An 18,934-nucleotide genomic window follows, 5' to 3' on the forward strand; every position below is an offset into this window, starting at 1 on the left:
AAGTTAGTGTTTGCTTGCTTGACGTCGGGTCGTGTGCGGACCCGGTTTTCATGTGGAACCTTCGTAGAAGCTTAAGCTGTCCGTCCGCACCATTACTTATCCTAGTTGGTTGATCTGCTGCTCACTGTTCTAAGCGAAGAAGCAACTAGATTCATTACCTACTATCGCAACGACTAAATTGTCGAGTGCCAACTATACCGAGGGCCAAAACCATGCTTTGCAGGTATGTCCGGCTACTTTTACCTAACATCCTCTCTGCCTTCCCATCGATTTAGCTAACCCCCTCCGCCACCCCTCACCGCCAAAAGATCGGCACCCACTGATCATAATCCTCCTCCCTCCCAGACTGCGCCGCCTGCGGATCCCTCCTCAATAGATAAAGCTCCGCCTCATCTCTCAACTCACCCGCCTCCTCGCCATCATACGAATCCTGAAACAGCGCTTCGGACAACTTGAACAAGCCCCGCGCGTGCTCGACGGGCATGACGTTCGCATGGAACTTTGTAATTTCGAGGGAGTCACGGAGGTGTTTGCTAAGGAGCAGATGATTTAGTCAAACAGATTTGTTGGCTGGTGGGAGGGAAGAAGAAGGCGAAAGAGAAGAAAAGAGGTCACATACACAGCCGCCTCCACCTTCCCCTGATCAAGACAAACCACTCCCGTCTTGTATATGCACCCCGCATTAAACGGATGCAATCTCGTCTGATCCCCCTTGAACCACAGATTCTGCGCCTCAATGAAACTTGCTTCCGCCGCTTCGGGTCTGTTCCGACGTCGTTCGAGGATTCCCAGGACGAAGTATGTGCTACAAAACCGGATCAACAAGGCAAGTCTTCTAGAAATAAGACATTGCATGAGAAAAAAAAAGATTACTTACTATGCGAGCATAGCCCAGTTAAGTGCTTTCTCCTTTTTGAACTCAGTGATTGAGATATCTAGCAATGCTTGTGCCTTGTCATATTGACCAAGATGTACAAGACATCTCGCCATATTCTTCTTTGTCACGGTTGGCCAATCGGCCTCCCTCCCCTCTTTGACGTTCCAAGCAATCCAGGTATCCCTCGACTTTTCGAACCATGTCAGTGCCGTCTCATGATCGTTGGCCGTGTTATAATTGTATGCCAGGTTCTGCTCGAAGCCGCCAAGAAGTCCGCCTTTCAACGGATTTTCTTGTAATCGCATATTGTAACCCTTGGTGTTGAGCTCGATTGCCTTTTGCACCTTCCCTGTGCTCTCGTACATGCTGGCTTGATGTGACAATGTCGAAGCCGCAATGTCAGTAGCCTGTTCTTCGTTGTCTAGTGTTTTCACGGCCTGGAGATTCACTTCACAAACGTCCTCGAGATCTGTGAGCGCGTTGATCTCGTAGAGATATCTAGGCTTGGGTTAGTACGTAGCTTTTAAGTCGCCATAAAATATGAATTGTCCATTCCTACCTCTGACAGTCTTTCAGGAGCTCGCAGAACAGCGGTCCCGCCTTGAAGTTTTTCACGAGTCTCCGCTCTTCCTTGAAATTGTCTTTTAAACTGAGAACGTGTTGAAGGCAACGATTGCACTGCGTCCACTGTTGATAGAATTGGTTCTTATTAGTCTCATCTGACTGCTTGGGAAAAGCGTGATACACAAGCGCAACTGCGTTATCGAAGGCTTTCTGACGCTCTTCGAGAGGCAGATAATATCGGAATTGCGTTTGCACCATTCGATGGCAAGAAAAGACGCGAGCATCTCTGTCCCGTTTGATCAAGGCAAGGGTCAGGAGTGGTTCTGTTGCATCTGAGAAACTGCGTTCAAAATTAGCTAAGCTCCTTCTTCCAATATGTCAATCATACCTGAACTCGTCGACACAAAACGCGAGATCTTCTGGGAGATCGTTGTCTTCCTCAATTTCGAAGAGCAGCTGCGGAATGTTCTCCGATACCAAAAATGAAGCAATTCCTAGGAATGTCCGGCTATCTTTCTCCAAAGTAGCGAAGGAGAAATCCCACACAGCCTGCAGCTCAGTTTGGTGAGCCCTCTTTGGATTCTTCAGGTAGATTCGCATGAATTCGGCGATGGACCAAGACCGTCGATGAATCAGACCAGCCATGTGTGAGATTCCCAACGCGTGACCACTCAATTTCTTGGAAAGCTCGGTTGCCGAGTCTCCCTCCGCTTGGATATCGCTGCCGATGTTGCGTTTCAATAGGAATAGAAGAAACTCAGAACCAGTTTTTGCATCCCATGAGGTTATTTCCAATCCTGACGTAGCAGGCTCATATGCTAGAGAATGGTTGCGTGTGGTGATGATTGCCTTTCCATGACTCGCTTCCGGCCAATATGGCATCAATAAGTCGGCCTTCTCGACATTGTCGTAAACCACCATCCATTTACAGTCTGTCCAGGTAATTTATTAGACTAGACAAATCTTTAAAGGAGCCCCCCAAGAGTAACCTACCTGTCGATTGAAACCAATTCTGGACAAGAATCAAGTTCTCGTCGTGTAAATTGGGTTGTGCTCCCGGCAATTTTAGCCGCATTGCTATGTCTGTGAAGCTCTGTCGCAAAGATGCTGTTTTCTCGCCATAGACCCAGAACACAGCGTCATACTCATTCTCTTCGATCTTCCTCTCAATGTATCTTGCCGCTATGGAACTTTTGCCGATACCACCCAGACCAAACAAAGCTATAGATCGGAAAGAGGTATTTGATCCCGCCCGGCCTAGGACCTGATCTATCTTCACGAAAGTGTCGACTCTGTTGAAGAAGCGAGATGACTTTTTGGTTGGCAGTATCATGCAACGAAATTGCTGTGTGAGTGTAGCTATATCCGAGGAACTGTTTTGATCTAGCCCAGAGGGGCGCGCAGCAACCAGATTTTCGATCCGCGCTATCGTTTCGATGAGCTCCTGATTTGTAGCAATGAACCGGCGTTGAAGCAGTAGCCAGGGGTCATCTTGTCCGTAACGATCATCTCGGTCGTCCCGTCTGTCTGGACCATCGATATCAGTTTAACAAAGTAGCAGCTCAATGTTTTAGTGATACTTACTGTACCTCATTTCTTCTTCCTCGCCACGCATATACTTGACCGCGCTTGTGAAAAATTCAACTAGCTGAATCTGAATGTCGAAGCATGCTTCTTTTATTTGGTCCAGACTCTCTCGTGCCGCAGTGTAGTGTACTTTGAAAGCCTCTGCTTTGTAGCCAAGAGACTTTAGCATTCGTGGGATCTTGGAAAGCGCTTGCGGATCTTGCGCAGTGAGCTATTGCGTTGTGAGCAAACTAGCAGGAACGGCTGTCGACCACAAACTTACCTTGAGCAGGACTCCGATGATGCCCCAGAAATAATCCGCTTGAATGCCAGGGGCCAATTGAGACTCAAAGACTTGGGTAAATTGGTGGAAGTGGCCAAGTGTAGGTTTGATTAAAGCGATTTCATATGGAATCACTTTGCTGGAATCCGTGCCTGCCGAGTCCAACACATCTTTCTGCACTGAATCCCATGAAGTAATCAATCGCACCTGCTCCAAGTCATCGGGCTCCAATGAATTCTCGCATTGCTCGATGGTTGTCTTCCAGTGACTGTTGAAGAAGAGTTCCCTGGTGAAAATTGGTCAGTCCTGATGTATCCGGAGAATCTCAGCATTATGATGACAACTTACAGGTCTGAGGAGTCCATTGCGCTGATAGAGAAGTGTATACACAGCTTTCCCGGTCTATACAAAGCGGGACGAGAAGAAAGATTCAAGGTTGACGCTCGTTGCTTGGTATGAGAGATGGAAGGAGGGGCTGCGGCTTATCTTGTTTCGCGGATAGCTGTGCCACCCCGCGGCCCGGCAAGCTGTCGCCTGTGTTCTCTGCAATTCGAAACAACTCGAATAGAGTGCTAGACGAAATGTACGGACGGAGCTTTCCAGCGCCGATTCTCAGCCCCCGCCAAAAAAAAACCACGAATATCACCGCATGCAACAAGTACAAGATGCTGAGCTATAGAGATGGAAAGCAGTATTAATAGGAAACATGTTTAGAGGTGGTAGAGGGTAGATCACTAGAGCTTTTGATTTGGTGGGGGCTAGAAGTGGGAGTTTGGACTAGTTTTCTGCCTAGCACTAACTATACTCGCTTTGGAAACTCCCCTGTTCTACGGCACAACCGGCCAGGACCGCCAGATCGCGCGCCGACAACCTTATCACTAGCCAAAACACCATCTCAGCACCGGAGACAGATGCCTATCTGAAGGTGGTTAGGTCCTGCGGCTAGCGATGGACCCTCATCGAGTTCATTGGCAAGTAATTGGCCTCTTCTTGCCAACGTTTTCGGTCCTTGTCGTTGGTTGCTTTCTCTCCTCTTTCTAAAGTCGTGTCAACAACAAAGCTGCGCATTTCACACTAGCGATTTGCAAGCTGTCTTAATGCTCATTTGAAAACTCTTGTACTAATTGGAATATACTAGAGCTATATCCCTAGCCGCACGCCGCCGCAGGATTTCCCTCTACGATCCCCATATCTGTCGCGTCAATCGACCCTTTTCACATCCCGTCAGCAATGCTATGCAAGCCGCCGGGGCCCGCTGAGCAACGGGCCATCAGCCGGCACTATGAGTTCGCCGAGCAGGGCGCCTGCCGGCCAAACGGCCTCGAAATAGGGAGAGGGCGTATACCCTCCGTCGGAAGGAATGGATGGTGAGTGGCCCCTCTAGGAGGCGTGCAACGCCGCTCTACCAACCGGGGCAACTTGAATGGTGAATGGTGTTGTCTGCGGCAATGCGACGACCTCTACCAGGTGACGCCACTGCAAATGGTTGTGGCCAGCCGCGCCCCGCGTGCCTGCAAGAAAACCGGAATGAGAAAGGGGGACAGCACATTCTACTCGGTGGTGGACGAGGCCGATCCTGGCTCTTAGGATCAGCTTTGTCATCCTGGATCAGTACGTGCGTGCCTTGATCGATCTCTGGAAGCAGCAGGCCTTCGTGTAGGCTTACGTGACATACATGTAGCACTAGCTATTTTCAAAATGTGGATGAACACATGTAATACGAGGACTAGTATGAACATGAATTCACACAACTACCAGTGATAAAGACATACAACATCGCCCCTCAATGATACCCCTCATACTCCCCCGGCACCTCCGGCCACTCATCCACCCCATCCAAAATCGCCATCGCCATCCCGCCCACCAAATGACTCTGAATATGGCAATGCAGCAAAAAAGCCCCCGGATTCACGACATGATACCTCACCGCCAACCACGTCGGCCCCGTCGCCGACGGCGGCGTCGTGAACGTATCCCTCAGCGGCGGATTCTCAAAATTGAAATTCTCCAGAATATATTTCAGCGCCTCTTCCACGCTGGAGTAGTTAAACACAGTGGTTCCCGCGCCAATAATGTAGCCTTTGTTGGAATGCTTGTGGATGGGGTGCGGCGGCTGCCCGGGGGTGGTGACGTTGAGGATCAGGTCGACCCAGGTGTTGTTCTTTGTCGTAATCGTGAGGTTGGAGTGGACGGTGGAGGGGCTTGCGAAGAGGAGCGGGGAGGTATCTTCGAGAGACATGCTGTAGGATGTGCCGTTGAGAGACCAGAGGTAGCTCGCGCCGGCTGGGACGAGGCCGAGGATGATGGTCTGGTCGACGGTCTTTGCCGGCGAGGAGGCGGGAAACCCTTTTTGTTGGGCTTGAGAGAAGAAAGCTACGTCGGCTGTTGTGTTGCCGCCGGCCATGTTGGTATATGGGACTGATGCTTTCTGCTGCTTTACGAGCCCGGCGTAGGAGAGCGTTGCGGTGGTGGACATGATCTGCGCGAGGGCGATGCCGGAGGAGCGGATCTTGTAGTCGCCGGCGGGTTTGTCGAGTTTGGTGAAGACGGAGTAGCGTTCGCCGTTTTCTAGGGTGATGGCTTCTACTAGGATTGGTTCGACGTAGCGGCCGTCGACGGCATAGATCCAGAGTGGGTGCTCGTCGATGGAGACGGTCAGGGTTTGAAAGCCTGCCGTCGAGATCATATCGAAGGCGACCCATTCGTTGTCAGCTAGTGAGACTTCAATAACTGCTGTCGAGCCATTGGTAGGCGTGCAGACTTCAAAAATCTCTTTCGGAAGCGAGCTGATATTCGTGGGAGATTTGCCAGGGAAAAGAGCTATTAGGACTTGAGGTTGAAGGCATCTTTGATACCTTCGTCAGTACTCTTGTTTAGACAATGAGGAATGTACTCACCCTTTATCGGTGTAATTCAGACCGCCCAGGACTTGCTTCGCAGGCGGGCTCGTAAAAGTCTGAATATCCTCTCGCGACCAGCAATTGACAAACCCCTTCCTATTGACCAGCAAAGAGTCCACGCACGCTGTCTCAATACCAGCCGCTTGCTCCAGCTCCCACGTTTCAGACGAAGTAACATGCCTCCAATCACCAAATATTAACGGCTTCACCTCGGCTTCCGCCTTTACCAAGCTATCGAGATCCTTTTGGGTCTTCGCGATCGTACCAAACGATTTAGGTTCTTCCAGACTTGGCTTGATGGTGATAGCTCCGTATAACCCATCATCAATTTGACCACGGCTATGCGCATGATAGAAGTAGCTGCCGTATTGGTACGCAGTCCAGGTATATGTGAAGCTGCTTCCAGGCAGAATCGGGCGCTGTGATAGTCCAGGAACACCATCTGACCAGGGCGTACCTATTTGCTCGATGCCTGAATGCATTAGTCCCCATCAGACTGCTTTTGAGGGCCTCCCGTGACTTACCGTGGAAATGAACGGTGGTGTTATATGGCATGTGATTATGAACGACGATCTCGACCGCATCACCTTGGTTGATGTTCAGCGTAGGACCCGGAAACTGTCCGTTTACGTGGATCATCTCTCGAGCGAACCCATCAGGCGAACCGGTCTCCCAAGTTAAGTCGAGGTGGAAGCGAGCCTTCCCAGGGCCGCAATCCTTCCAGTCCTGCTTAGTCCATGCTATAGAGAGGAAACATAGTAGAATAGACAATATCATTGTGATTTATAGTGCATGCGACGCGAGAAATAGAGTAGGACAAGAGAAGTGAAAAGGCGGATGTGTTAATGGTACAAGGAGAGATGGAGAGAACTAAAGCCAAGGAAAAACTCAAAGAGTACTCTGTTGCCTGTAGAAGAGGCGAGAAATGAGGGAAGTGATGTCTAAAGAGAGAAGATCGCAGACCAAAAAGAGGCCAGGGCCATCATATATGCAGGCGCCCAGCAAACCGTCGCGGGATCGGGAAAGGGGCGAAGTCTGATCTTTGTCGCGTTTTCCCGAAGGCTTGTAAAGCCAACAAGGAGCAGCAAGGTGACTAACTAGAAAGTTTTCATGGTCTTACAATTTTAAGAGGATCATCGCGAGGCTGAAGGAAGCCAGTGCAGTCGCCGCAGTAAGTGCGAGGTCGTGAAATCAGCACTAATGTCTAAGCGCTGGATAGTAGAACCCTATCAAGAACAAGTAACTAGCCTCACGTCAGACCAGTTGTCAAAAGGCCTTGGAAAGCTTCATTTGGCGAGCATTGACCAGAGTTCCGATTGCGCTTTGTCTTTGTCGTTGTCGCTGTCCCGGAGGTTCCTGAAGATTGCGAGAGACCAAAGCAACCTAAAGTCCTTCAATGCTTCATGCGCAGCCGGTTAGATTACTTACGCGCAACTTGCATTAATCCTGCGTCGAAATCGCTACTCTTGCGGCTTTCGCGTTTTGTGGTCGGGATAAAGCGCAGTAATTCGAGTGCGATGTTGGCTAAAGTGAGAATGTCCCAAGAATTGCTAGCGTCAGCGTCAGCATGATTGTAGCCAAGAAGAATACGAGCGTAACCCCTTCGGGAAGTTTGACTAAAGAGCATACAAATAGAGTCGAGATAGAAGATTGGCTTACTTGCAGCTTCCTAATTTTAATTACTTCGAATAGTTCACGCGAAGGGGAAACACCTGTATGGGCACCTCCCAATCCTGGACGCCATTTTCGTATGAACGCTGTGTAGCCTACGATCAGATGGTCCAAAATTTTACGAGTAACGGGTGGAAGTGATGATGTAGTATTAGAGATGAAGGTGCGTTACAAAACCCTAGAGGGGAGCTATAAAGATATGATGTAGCGCTTTCTGTGGACAAGCCTAAGAGGGATAAAAGACATGAAATTTTCACCGCACCAGGAGCTTTTGGGAACAATTGAGCGACTTCCTCACCAGCCTTACCATTACATTAATCAGCTTTCCTTAAACTCTCTGCTTCTTCAACCACACTCCAACCCTCCCCGCAATCTCCTCCCCATTCAACTCCATAAACATCATATGCCCATTTCCCCTCACCCCTACCTCCCCAAGGTCCAGAAACTCAACCTTGACCCCCGCCTGCCGCAGATACAGCACCGTGCAATAATCATACGGTTGGTGAAAACTCGCCTCGGCCGTCACCACCAACACATTTACCCTACTCAGATTCTTCAACCGTTTCGCCGGTTCAGCTTGCAGGATGCAACTCGTGTGCTCTTCGTCTTTCGCAGCCACGGTCACGGTGTGCAGAGCTGTAGCGTTCGGTCCAGCTGACGGTTCGTATGAGATCTCTAAGGCTGTGATTCCCCACGTCCTCTGCCGACCCTTGAACGGAAACGCATTTTCGAATGGTGGTCCGGAGGGCTCGAGCGCTACGATGTCTTTGACAAGATGAGGCCGCGCATCCCCGATCCGCCAACCATACGCTCCCGCTTGGCTACGCGTGATTAGATACGCAGGGCCGATACGGTCAAGCAGCGCCGAATACGCCCTCGCATTCGTTTCTTCGGAAATCAGCTCATTGGCCTGCAACTGTACCTGCGTGGCATAGAAAGAGTCGAAGACCGGATCGCCAGGGTGGCCGGTGCCAGGCCATTGCGTATGCAGGTGCGCTTGTGGCCAGAGGCCGTAGTCTTCTGGGGCAGTAAAGAGAGTTTCGACTTTGTGGGTGTCGAAAGCAGCCACTGAACCAATTCCAGGATACCAAGGTGAGCGACCGCGGGAGGGCTGGTCGGTGAGGTAGACGACGTAGCCGGCGGATAGGAAGTGGGAAGACCAGCCTGGGCGGCTGTCGGGGGTTTTGAGGAAATTCTAGTACAGTGTTAACGAAGGATGAAGGAGGTGGTGGGCGTGGACGGACTGTGCCAGTTTGGCCGGATCCAGCGATGAAGACGATTGGGTATGGCTCGGTGACTTTTGGCGGTGTGAGTCTTTCTACGTAGATTTGGCCGATCATGTACTGGTATGTCAAGCTGCCCGCCTTGATTGTACTAGTTAGGGAATGGCATTCGAGCTCCATGAGTGGAGTCCACTTACAGTAAAATTCTCATAGTGACCTCCGACATAGAAGAAGTCACGTGTCGGGTTTATGTCACCGCCAACTGCAGCTTCATACACATGTCCCAGGATTGAAGTGGAGCGCGCTAAGATTTGCGACAACAGCATGATCTTAGCGCTTCGAAGGAAAAGATACCTACTTCGAAGAGTTCAAGGAAGAAGCAACAAGTAGTCAAAGAGCGGGGTGATGAGTTACTGTGGTACAAGATTGTGCTACAATGGCTTTGCTGACGCGAGCATGCGGTCAGTGCAACCGATGTTATTCTTTCTTGATAGAGAAATGATCATCTAGAAAACCCGCGTCGATAAACAGAAGGCCTAAACGGCGTATCAGATCTAAAATCAAAGATATTGACTTTTGCTCAAAGATTTAGTACCTGCACAGAAAAGAAACCTCTTATCACTCAATCCGAAAGCTGTTTTACTCCACTCCCAACAACACTACTCACATGCCCCGCCAAATCATACTCACAGATCTCCTCGATCGTCAACTTGCCTGGCCTCTCCAAGCCCGTGCTCCACCCAATCCGCTCATCTAGATTCGTCCGCGCCTTTGCACTGGCATATTGTACTCTAGTTGCCCTCGGTTTCCGGATCTCCTCATAGTACCTCAGCGTCTGCTCGACATCTCCGTCAAAATTTCCCTCCTTGAAAAGCTCCCCAAGCACGGCTGCGTCTTCGATGGCCATGCAGAACCCTTGGCTCTGATCAGGTAGCATAGGATGCGCGGCATCACCGAGTAGCGCGACGCGGTTCTTAACCCAGTACGGGTACTCTTCGTGAATATACAGCCGCCACATCTTGATATCATCGGCGTTTTTGAAGAGCTTCCGTACGCGGGGGTCGAGATTCGGGAAAGTATCGCAGAGCTCGTCGGGCGTAGCACCAATATTCCACCCGTCCTTATCAAGGCCGTTGTGAGCAGCGGGATAAAAGCAATAGCAGCTTACGACTTCGTTGTTGTGGCAGCCGGAGAGGACGATCTTGTCTATACCGAAACCGCCCCAAAATTCGATCGCGTCGTTGGTGATGAATTCGGAAAGGTCTAGTTCTCGCAGCTTGTCTGCGCTGATAATGCAGCGGTAGCAGCATGAGGTTGAAGGCTCAACCTTTGGTTCAATGCCGATCGAGTGACGAGTCTGGGAACGAATGCCGTCGGCGGCGATGATGGCGTCGTGGGTTACGGTAACACCGTTTTCAAATTTGATAGTGCCTGTTTTGGCGTTTACACCTAAGGCCTTGCGCTTGGTGAGAACGCGGCATGGGCTACCGATTCCCTTTGCTTGCTGGACGGTTCGGAGGAGGACTTGGTGCATGTCTATCCGATGGAAGTTGTAATATTCCTGCGATACTATTAGCATTTGTAGTGGATTCCAGACAGAGTCAAATGACTTACTGAGCCAAATCGCGCTTTGTAGTCTCCCAGTCCATACTCCTTTTTCACTGCTCCAGTTTCCCATTCATGCATAATCAGGTTTCGCAGTATGACTGGTTTCACAGCCTTCACGTCCAGCCCCCATTTCAGCAACCATCTTGAACCATTGGAGGCAACGGACAGAGAGGCTCCAACTTCGCCGGCAAAGTCATAACGCTCGTACAAAGTGACGTTGTGGCCTGCCCGTCGCAGTGCGAGTGCAGCTGAAAGTCCTCCCAAGCCCGATCCTATGATAGCAATATCAAGCTGACGATATCCAGAGCGCGTAGGTTCTGGCATGGAGCCCATTTTGACTTGACGAATGCTACAGTACTATTTCCTCTTGTCTAGCTGCCTATTTCTCAGCAGCCATGGAGCGGAAATACAGCAAACTTGAGGGGCATTGCGAACCGTCAAAATTCGGTCATTCGATAATCTTCGACGTCGACTTCTGATTTTTCCCGTCGTCACGGCATTTGCCCGCAAAGGACGAGTAAGGCGGAGTAGATTGACGATAAGAAACGTGCATGCCCTCTTGCCGTTCGAGATGCAGGGCAGGAACCCAATTCTGGCGCTAATCTAGTGCCCGAGACGTGGCAACGTGGCAGAGCATGGATTATATCCCGTCGGCAATGTGTGCATTTGTAGGACTCTGGAGCGACGGGAAATGCGTTCTACTGCCCTGTGTACGCCTATCTGCGCGGTGTGAGATGGCCCAGCGAGGCTTGCCGGTTGTTTAGAATGATAAGTTTCAGAGTTTCGCAAAAGCATCGAGGCACCTCAAACGGTGGCAGAGACGTGTACATGGAGCTGGTCCTTTTCAGAATACTGAAAGAGTGATCAGTGAACATCGTCATCGTGAGAGAAGAGATTGAGAGATCGATTTATGACTGAGTTTCTATGTTTGCGAGTTGCAAGACAAGGTCGCTAATTGTGTTTGACAAGCTCTCCTGTGAAACGTTCAGATCAAGACCCAGAATGCTAACATCTTTGCTGCTACCTGCCGTGAAAATCTTGCCCGTGAGCCTACTGCCAGGAGAGCCTTTCGGAACTCTTTCCTTCACCCTTTCTGGTATTCGAACGGATTCATGAACGATATCTGCAAGCTCCTGGTTGTCAAAGCTGCCATTTATAACGAGGACTCGTTCGTTGCCGGCCTCTTGTATGTTGAGAGCATTGACGTGTGCTTGGGCGAGAGTCGTGACGGAAGTCCATACTATTATCATCGCGTTAGTGCTCCATATTTCCGAAGCAGCATGTAGCGGAGACGGAACTTACGACGCGCTTTAGTAACCGGTACTTCTTCAGCATCAGCCAGACCCCACACGATCTGGTTGCTGGCATTCAGATTCTTGAGAGAATTTAGGGTCCCAGGGAACAATAGACCAAAGACCATCCCAGGACACAGAATGCCGAGATTCCAAGAAGGCTTCTTCTCTTTGACAAAAGCCCACGCAGCCTCCTCGGCCAACTTCTTGCTCGCCCTGTATGCCACCAGTGTCGCAGTCGCCGTCTTCCCATCCTCGTAGGTCAACGGCGACCAATCGTCATCTTTGTATACCTTCCCCGAGGAGGGACCGGCTGATGCGTCGAAGGCAGCAGCGAAACTGCTTGTCAACACGACGCGCTTGACGCTTGGTGTCTCGGTGGCTGCAAGGCATATTGCCTTTGTGCCATTGATGCTAGAATGAGGAGCTCGGCTTCGAAATCTTTGTACGCGTATCCGAACGGCGATGCCAGGTGCAGCACTCCATGGCACCCCTGAATTGCTTTGTCGAACGCGGTGGTGATGGTGACATCGGGTACTATTTCAAGTATAAGGGACGGGTTGTGCTGATGAGCTTTGAGCACAGCGTATGCTTTCTCTGCGCTTCTAACAGTACCAACAACTTGGTAGCCATTTCGAAGAAGTTCAGCAGTGCAGTAGGCGGCAATGAATCCGTTCGCTCCGGTTACGAAGATGCGCTGGCTACTGAAGATGGTACATGGTGAATCGCGCTATGCGGGGAGGTATTCTGCGTGAACAGCAGGCCTAAGTGGCCAGCCGCGATATCTGTCGCCATGGTGTTCGGCAATAAGACGGAGTATGGGCGTGCAACGGGTGGTGGAGCTAGGATGAGGCTGGATGTTCGTCGTGAAGTGCAGTTGCAGATGGTGCTGGCCGCTAAAACTCCCTACTGTCGCCCTCTCACTAACACCCGCATCTATACGACGGGTTTACGCGTCTTCCATCGACTCTCTGCCCCTCATTCTGGCCCCAAACCGACATCGATCCATAATCGGGCAGAAGAGAAGTCGTGTAACGTAATGTCCATCACAGGAAGGTCGGCCAATCCAGGCGAGGACCTCCGCTCTTTCTCAACTTCAACGTCTGCTCTTCATCATTAACAAACCATATTCATTAGAAGCTCAATACTATTGCATACCAATCCCTCGAGCAACTTTTCTTTCCAAAGACCTTCCTTAGCCGTATCAATCGACTTTCTCTCTTGTCCGCATTTCCTCTCACCATCAATACCATGTCCCCCAAACTCCCCATCATCATCCTCGGCGGCGGTATTGTAGGCCTCACCCTCGCCCAAGCCCTCAGAAAAGCGTTAATCCCCTTTCAAATCTACGAGCGCGACCCCTCCCTTGCCACCTCCGACGGTGGCTGGGGTATAACTGTGCACTGGGCTCTTGCAGCCCTCGAATCTTGCCTGCCACCCGATCTCTTCGCCCGCCTCAAAGACATCCAAGTGGATCCACAGCAAGGGATTAAAGATACGGGTCGCTTCCTATTCCTAGATCTAGCCACTGCAGAGCCTCGCTACGTCATCCCGCCGAGCAAGCGCATGCGGATTAGCCGCAAGAAACTAAGGGCGCTGTTGACGGAGGGGCTGGAGGAGGAGATTCATTGGGGCAAGAAATTCACTTCATTTGAAACTATGGAGGATGAGGTCGTGGTGAAGTTTGAAGACGGGACGGAAGTGAGGGGCTCTCTGCTTGTGGGTGCGGACGGAAGTGGTAGTCGTACCCGGCGGGCGCTGTTGGGGGCAGAGGAAGCAAAATTGTATCAGCTACCTGTGCGGTTCATGGGCGTCACGGTGCGGATGACGCCCGAGGAGGTGAGGCCGCTGAGGGACATCGATCCGCTGCTCTTCCAAGGGTGCCATCCAGACACGGGCGCTTACCTGTGGTTTGCCATGCTGTCTACGCCTGAGGTTAACGGGTCGAGTGGCGGAGGGGAGTATTACGAGGGACAGCTTAACTTGTCGTGGCTCGTGAAATCGGCAGAGGATGAAGTGCCGGTGACGGCGAGAGCGCGGGTGGCGAAGATGAAACAGATGGCGCAGCCATTTGAAAAGAGATTGAAAAAGGTAGTAGATGGCATTCCGGACGACTCTGAAGTCTTGGAGATCAAGCTGCAGGACTGGCCGACGAAGAAGTGGGATAACAGGTCCGGTACTGTCACTTTGGTAGGCGATGCCGCGCATGCTATGACTATGTACCGAGGGGAGGCGTTCAATCATGGCATTACGGATGCTGCAAGGCTCAGCGAGAGACTGGCAGAGGCTGATCTCAATGGAGGTTCATTTGAGGATGCAGTCAATACATACGAGGAGGAACTGAGAGAGAGAACAAACCCGGCAGTGCTTTGGAGTCGGCAGGCGTGTCTGGATGCTCATGATTTGAACAATCTGAAGCCAGATAGCCCGTTAGTGAGCCGGAGAACTATCTTGAAAAAGTAAGGGTACGGGGTTGAGTTTACAGGCAGGATCTCTCGAACAAAGATGGGGCAGTTTACGAATCTAGAATTTCCTACGGCTCAATTTCTGCTTCGCTTCAACGGTCAAGATGATTGCAGGGTCGGAGTGGGCGTCTTGCAAAGCTCTCGTGGGTCGCGCTCAATCTGTTGCGAGGAAACGTGATGCGTATTTGGATGGCTTACTCGACGATTTATGAGCGTAAGAGGATGTCTGGACTAGCTTCTGGTTCACGCCCTGGAATCCTTTACTTGGTGTTTGCAAAAGGTTAGCGCGGCCATACAACGTTAGACCGGTGTGCACACTGCAGCAAATCGAAGTTCAAAATATCAGATATCCCGCTGTCTTATCTATTCTACTGACACTCCTTCACATAATCCACCGTATCTTGGATAAACTCCCTCGCCTGATCTAATGCCACATCCATATGCTGAAACGGATGCGGCACGCCCTTAAACCTCTTCACCACAACCTTATTTCCCTTCGCCTCAATCAACTTCCCATACGCCTCTCCCTCATCACGCAGGGGATCGCACTCCGCCGTCATGATCACCGTAATATCAGCTAGGCCTTCGCAATTGGGTGCTTGCATGATGTCCCGGAACCAGCTCACGTCCCTTTCCTGCTCCGCTCGCTTCACGGTGTCTACTTTTTCAAGCGAGTCCCACTTCAGCGTGTCAAACCACTTCAGCCGCGCCCAATTCAACAACGGGGCAAATTCCATTTCTTTGATGGACGAGTACGGCGAGTCCGATGCTGTGGCACATGTCGAAATATCTGCAATTGTAGGCGTGCCCACAATGACGCCCTTGATGGGTATTCCGGCGTCTCGTGCAAGATGGTTCACGATTAGGGCTATACAGGCACCTGCAGAGACACCGCCAAAGGTTATGATAGACGGGTTTATCTTGAATTCTGCAGCCTTGGAAAGTACGTGTCTGAACACCTCTTCGCAGTCGCGGACGCCGATCGGGAATGGGTATTCTGGTACGAGACGGTAGTCTACATCCACTACTATAACGCCGGCCTTGACGCAGATGTGACGACAAATATGCGATTCGGTTTCTAGATCTCCTAGACCCCAGCCTTTTGATAGTTAGATTCATGATTCTGAAGAGGCTGGATATGCATGCACTCGCCGCCGCCGTGAAAATCAAAGTGTACAGGCCACCCAGCCTCGGGTTCTTCACCATACGGCTCATAAAGCCGAATCGTGATGTTCCCGGGATATTTGCTCCACCCGGGCACCTCGAGTTCGTACTCTTTGGCGCATTCTGGGCCAGCTGCTGTGCCATAGCCGTACATTCGCGAGTACACTTTGCGGAGCACGTTGAGGTCTATGGGCTTGTTCGGCGTATTGGCGACATTCTTGTTATAGATTTCGACGAATTTGGGGTCGAGTTTGGGGAGAATGACGGGGTTAAGAGGGTTGAGAGATTCGTGGCTAACACCAGCTGCCATTTTGGAGATTGAGGAGAAGTAATTATGAATTGAGTGATGATTATACTGCGGTTGTGGATGTAGGAAGCTATGTGAGATGCTTCTGGGGGGTGGAGAGTGAAGAAGTGGATGCCATGGGCCAGAGGGCATAAGTTGGGTGTGGGATATGGAACAAACTTGATCGAATGGAGGTGTTCTGGAGGTAAGCTACCTATTCCAAGGCTGAGTAGAGGTACGTTAGAATCACAGTGGTAAGCTCTTTGATACTAGGTATCGAGCTCTTGCATACCATACCACAGAGCCCAGGGTCCCCCAATGCTGCGTTGTCATAGTAGCTCCACGATCATGAAGAATGCTAGATTGGAGCCACTGACGCTGCTCTGGGTGCCATAACGTCCCGCCCCGAAAAACAGATGTTGTTCATGTCGAATCCCGTCGTATGGTGGAGCGAGGTCAAAATGAACGGATGTGGCGTTCTTCGGGCCATCTCACGGGGGTGTTCGGTCAGACAAGGCTGGCGCGTGGAAGTCACGTGGCGCACATACAGCTTGGCATGCACCAATCAACTCCCGAGGTCTACTGGCACTTCGACGGCCTCATCAACCTGTGTGGACTGGTTTGCCGCTGTCAGACTAGCCTCTGTACACCGTCAAAGATCTAAACGCATTCATTTTAAACAACCCATAACCTCGCGGGGCCACCTCAGACAGCGGCATCTGAAGGCATACACAGTAAAATGGCCTTAGCTGCTCTTGGCTGTTCATGGAGGATCACCCTCATTCGGACCGTCTCGTCTCCCTAGCTTCGGCCGAACTTTCTTAATCCATGTAGTAACGCAAGGACTATGATAAGGATAGCCCGCACTTCGGGGCAACACCCTGGGCAATACCCTGGACAAGAATCCCGTCGCTAGAAGACGCCGCGTCGTCTTCCTTCACACTTACGCATCATTCTTTTCGTTTTGAATTGCATGGCCTTGGGAAGCCTAGCCATGGGCCGCAAGAAGACCGCCTGTCAGACCTGCGCAGCTATCAAGACCGTCTGCTCAAAGGAAGCCCCCTGCGCGCGGTGCAAGCGACTCTGTCTGACCTGCAGTCTCGGTAACCACGAACAACGGGGCGCATTTACGACGCAACAAGAGGATGATGATGCCCCACAGAGGCTACCACGGCCTACTGCCTCTGCCGCCAAAGGGAATAGATTCAGAGCCCAGCACTCTCGGTCTTCGGGAGGCTGTGACAGCTGTCGAAATAGGCGGAAGAAGTGTGACGAAGCGCGACCGATTTGTGGGGATTGTAGGAGATTGGGCTTGGTGTGCACTTTTAGGACGAGCCCTTCGCTCTCGCCATCCGGATACGGACAGTCGCCTTCTGCATCGCCGGGTCAGTTGAGTACGCCGCCTAGGAATCACGTGGAGAGTTCGAGTCAAGCACCTGTTCCTCACGGGAATAATGTTGCTAATAGTGGACACGCCACGGGTACGAATGAGCTGCCGTCCTCGCTGTTTGACTGGATTACGGTCATAGAGGAGGACTACACTTCCGAATCAAAAAAGGGAAATTTGGCAAACAGCAGCGCATTACGGGTATTGCCACACGAGCGTGCTAGCGACGATGATGCTAGCTTCGCGTCCCTACCAGCAACCGCTCTCGGCGATCTTACGGGAGTAACACCCGAATCGCTGTCCGGGTGGACGATAGGCGAGAGACACTTGCTGAACCACTTCCTACAGTCAGTATCACGCTCTCTGGTAGTAGTTAGTGACGAGCACAACCCCTTCCTCCGCGTCATCGTGCCCATGGCGTTAGAAAATGGTGTTGTCCGGAACGCCTTGGCCGCCTTATCGGCCTGCCATCTCTCCAAAGTCTACCCCGACTTTTCGCGGGATATACTTGTTCATAGAACGAGAGCCTTAGAGGGCCTCAAAGCGGAGCTTGATCAACAAGATACGGTAGTGTGGGCCCTCGCAGGGACCCTACTTCTATGCTTATTGGAGGTACGTGTCACTATTTCCTATCATTCCCTAGATTATATTACGATCATTCAGATAGTGAGTGCCGCGTGATCGTTTTGATAATGATGATGTCACTTTGGAGGACTTCTTGGGGGGGGGGGGGGGGGGGGGGGAAAATCTTGTAGAGAAAATGCCAAAGCCTCCGCGGGCTGGAGTGGACCTCTGGACTCTATATGACGTTTTGCATGATTTTTTTTGAGACTGCTCAGATCTTATGGCCTCGTGCGATCCGTTTGGCAGCAAGCATTGTTTTTGGCGGGCCTCTGCGCGAACTGAATCGGAACTCCTGACTCCGCATTATGTGTTTTCAGGGTTGAAGGGATCGTATATTTCCATACCACCGCTCTGACAGTGATGGCAACATGCTGGAGGGCATCTGGGGTTTGGGGAGTTCTCGCCCACCTCTAAATTCTAAATTTGGCTCGACAGAATTTCAGCATGTTTATGAATCTAATCTGGTGCTGTAGATATGCGAAGGCGACTCGAGGAAGTGGCTATTGTACCTCCACGGTGCACACGCTCTGCTGTCAAATATCAATTTCGAGGTCGACGGGACGCCTTTCAATTTCCTCGTTGAGTTATACAACTATCTCTGCTGTACGTTTGAACATCCCACATCTTCCATTAGTCGTAAATCTAGATCTGTGTACGCTTCTTTGCCACCGTTTGAAGCTCCTCGACACAATGTCAGCATTCTAAAGCCAATTGCTTTGCCAAGCTTGAAAATGTATTGGAGAGCTTCAAGCAGTGATAAATCAGCGTACACAGATGCAATTTGCGCTATCGAAGGGTAAATAGCTGTGGAACCGACTTTTAACGCGAATTAGGCATCGCTTCCGTCACTTCTACCAACGTACCGCCAATTTGCGGAACAGCTTTAGACCTCTGGGAGTCCTCGAAACGCCGAGAGGGCCTGACTATACACCCTTTAGTTGGCATTTCGGGCGAGTTGTACCAGTTACTTCCTCGCATAAATCGGTTAGCAGTTCAACGGGCCGCTCTCAGGTTCCCCGATGTG

At 51.0% G+C, this 18,934-nt stretch overlaps 7 protein-coding genes across 7 annotated transcripts; 1 reads left to right on the plus strand and 6 right to left on the minus strand.

Moving 5' to 3' along the window:
* Positions 1-157: 157 nt before the first annotated feature.
* BDZ99DRAFT_507903 (uncharacterized protein) lies at positions 158-3,655 on the minus strand (the record flags this gene model as incomplete). The annotated part of the gene is made up of 10 exons (XM_033724285.1): positions 158-533; positions 620-805; positions 878-1,375; positions 1,437-1,781; positions 1,830-2,300; positions 2,435-2,518; positions 2,659-2,968; positions 3,026-3,239; positions 3,291-3,576; positions 3,639-3,655. 10 exons carry the CDS (start codon positions 3,653-3,655, stop codon positions 296-298), a joined length of 2,649 nt encoding a protein of 882 aa, XP_033578358.1. The 3' UTR covers positions 158-295.
* A 1,418-nt stretch (positions 3,656-5,073) lies between these two features.
* Positions 5,074-6,967, minus strand: BDZ99DRAFT_440209 (laccase TilA; the record flags this gene model as incomplete). The annotated part of the gene is made up of 3 exons (XM_033717700.1): positions 5,074-6,136; positions 6,188-6,662; positions 6,715-6,967. 3 exons carry the CDS (start codon positions 6,965-6,967, stop codon positions 5,074-5,076), a joined length of 1,791 nt encoding a protein of 596 aa, XP_033578359.1.
* A 1,222-nt stretch (positions 6,968-8,189) lies between these two features.
* Positions 8,190-9,410, minus strand: BDZ99DRAFT_440212 (alpha/beta-hydrolase; the record flags this gene model as incomplete). The annotated part of the gene is made up of 3 exons (XM_033717701.1): positions 8,190-9,056; positions 9,106-9,204; positions 9,282-9,410. The coding sequence occupies 3 exons, from the start codon at positions 9,408-9,410 to the stop codon at positions 8,190-8,192; spliced, it is 1,095 nt and encodes a 364-aa protein (XP_033578360.1).
* An 87-nt stretch (positions 9,411-9,497) lies between these two features.
* BDZ99DRAFT_440216 (FAD/NAD(P)-binding domain-containing protein) lies at positions 9,498-11,064 on the minus strand. The gene is made up of 2 exons (XM_033717702.1): positions 10,699-11,064; positions 9,498-10,645 (listed from the first exon to the last, which is right to left on the minus strand). Exons 1-2 carry the CDS (start codon positions 11,023-11,025, stop codon positions 9,707-9,709), a joined length of 1,266 nt encoding a protein of 421 aa, XP_033578361.1. The 5' UTR covers positions 11,026-11,064; the 3' UTR covers positions 9,498-9,706.
* A 517-nt stretch (positions 11,065-11,581) lies between these two features.
* Positions 11,582-12,779, minus strand: BDZ99DRAFT_507907 (NAD(P)-binding protein; the record flags this gene model as incomplete). Its single annotated transcript, XM_033724286.1, has 4 exons — positions 11,582-11,932; positions 11,995-12,398; positions 12,434-12,688; positions 12,742-12,779. 4 exons carry the CDS (start codon positions 12,777-12,779, stop codon positions 11,601-11,603), a joined length of 1,029 nt encoding a protein of 342 aa, XP_033578362.1. The 3' UTR covers positions 11,582-11,600.
* Positions 12,780-13,098: 319 nt separating this feature from the next.
* BDZ99DRAFT_461478 (FAD/NAD(P)-binding domain-containing protein) lies at positions 13,099-14,802 on the plus strand. Its single transcript, XM_033719626.1, has one exon. It carries the CDS (start codon positions 13,236-13,238, stop codon positions 14,445-14,447), a length of 1,212 nt encoding a protein of 403 aa, XP_033578363.1. The 5' UTR covers positions 13,099-13,235; the 3' UTR covers positions 14,448-14,802.
* Positions 14,633-16,140, minus strand: BDZ99DRAFT_274740 (triacylglycerol lipase). The gene is made up of 2 exons (XM_033713934.1): positions 15,602-16,140; positions 14,633-15,548 (listed from the first exon to the last, which is right to left on the minus strand). Exons 1-2 carry the CDS (start codon positions 16,050-16,052, stop codon positions 14,818-14,820), a joined length of 1,182 nt encoding a protein of 393 aa, XP_033578364.1. The 5' UTR covers positions 16,053-16,140; the 3' UTR covers positions 14,633-14,817.
* Between the last annotated feature and the right edge of the window lie 2,794 nt (positions 16,141-18,934).

Source organism: Mytilinidion resinicola (genome assembly GCF_010093595.1).
Source record: "Mytilinidion resinicola strain CBS 304.34 unplaced genomic scaffold BDZ99scaffold_7, whole genome shotgun sequence".
Classification (NCBI taxonomy): Eukaryota; Fungi; Ascomycota; class Dothideomycetes; order Mytilinidiales; family Mytilinidiaceae; genus Mytilinidion; species Mytilinidion resinicola.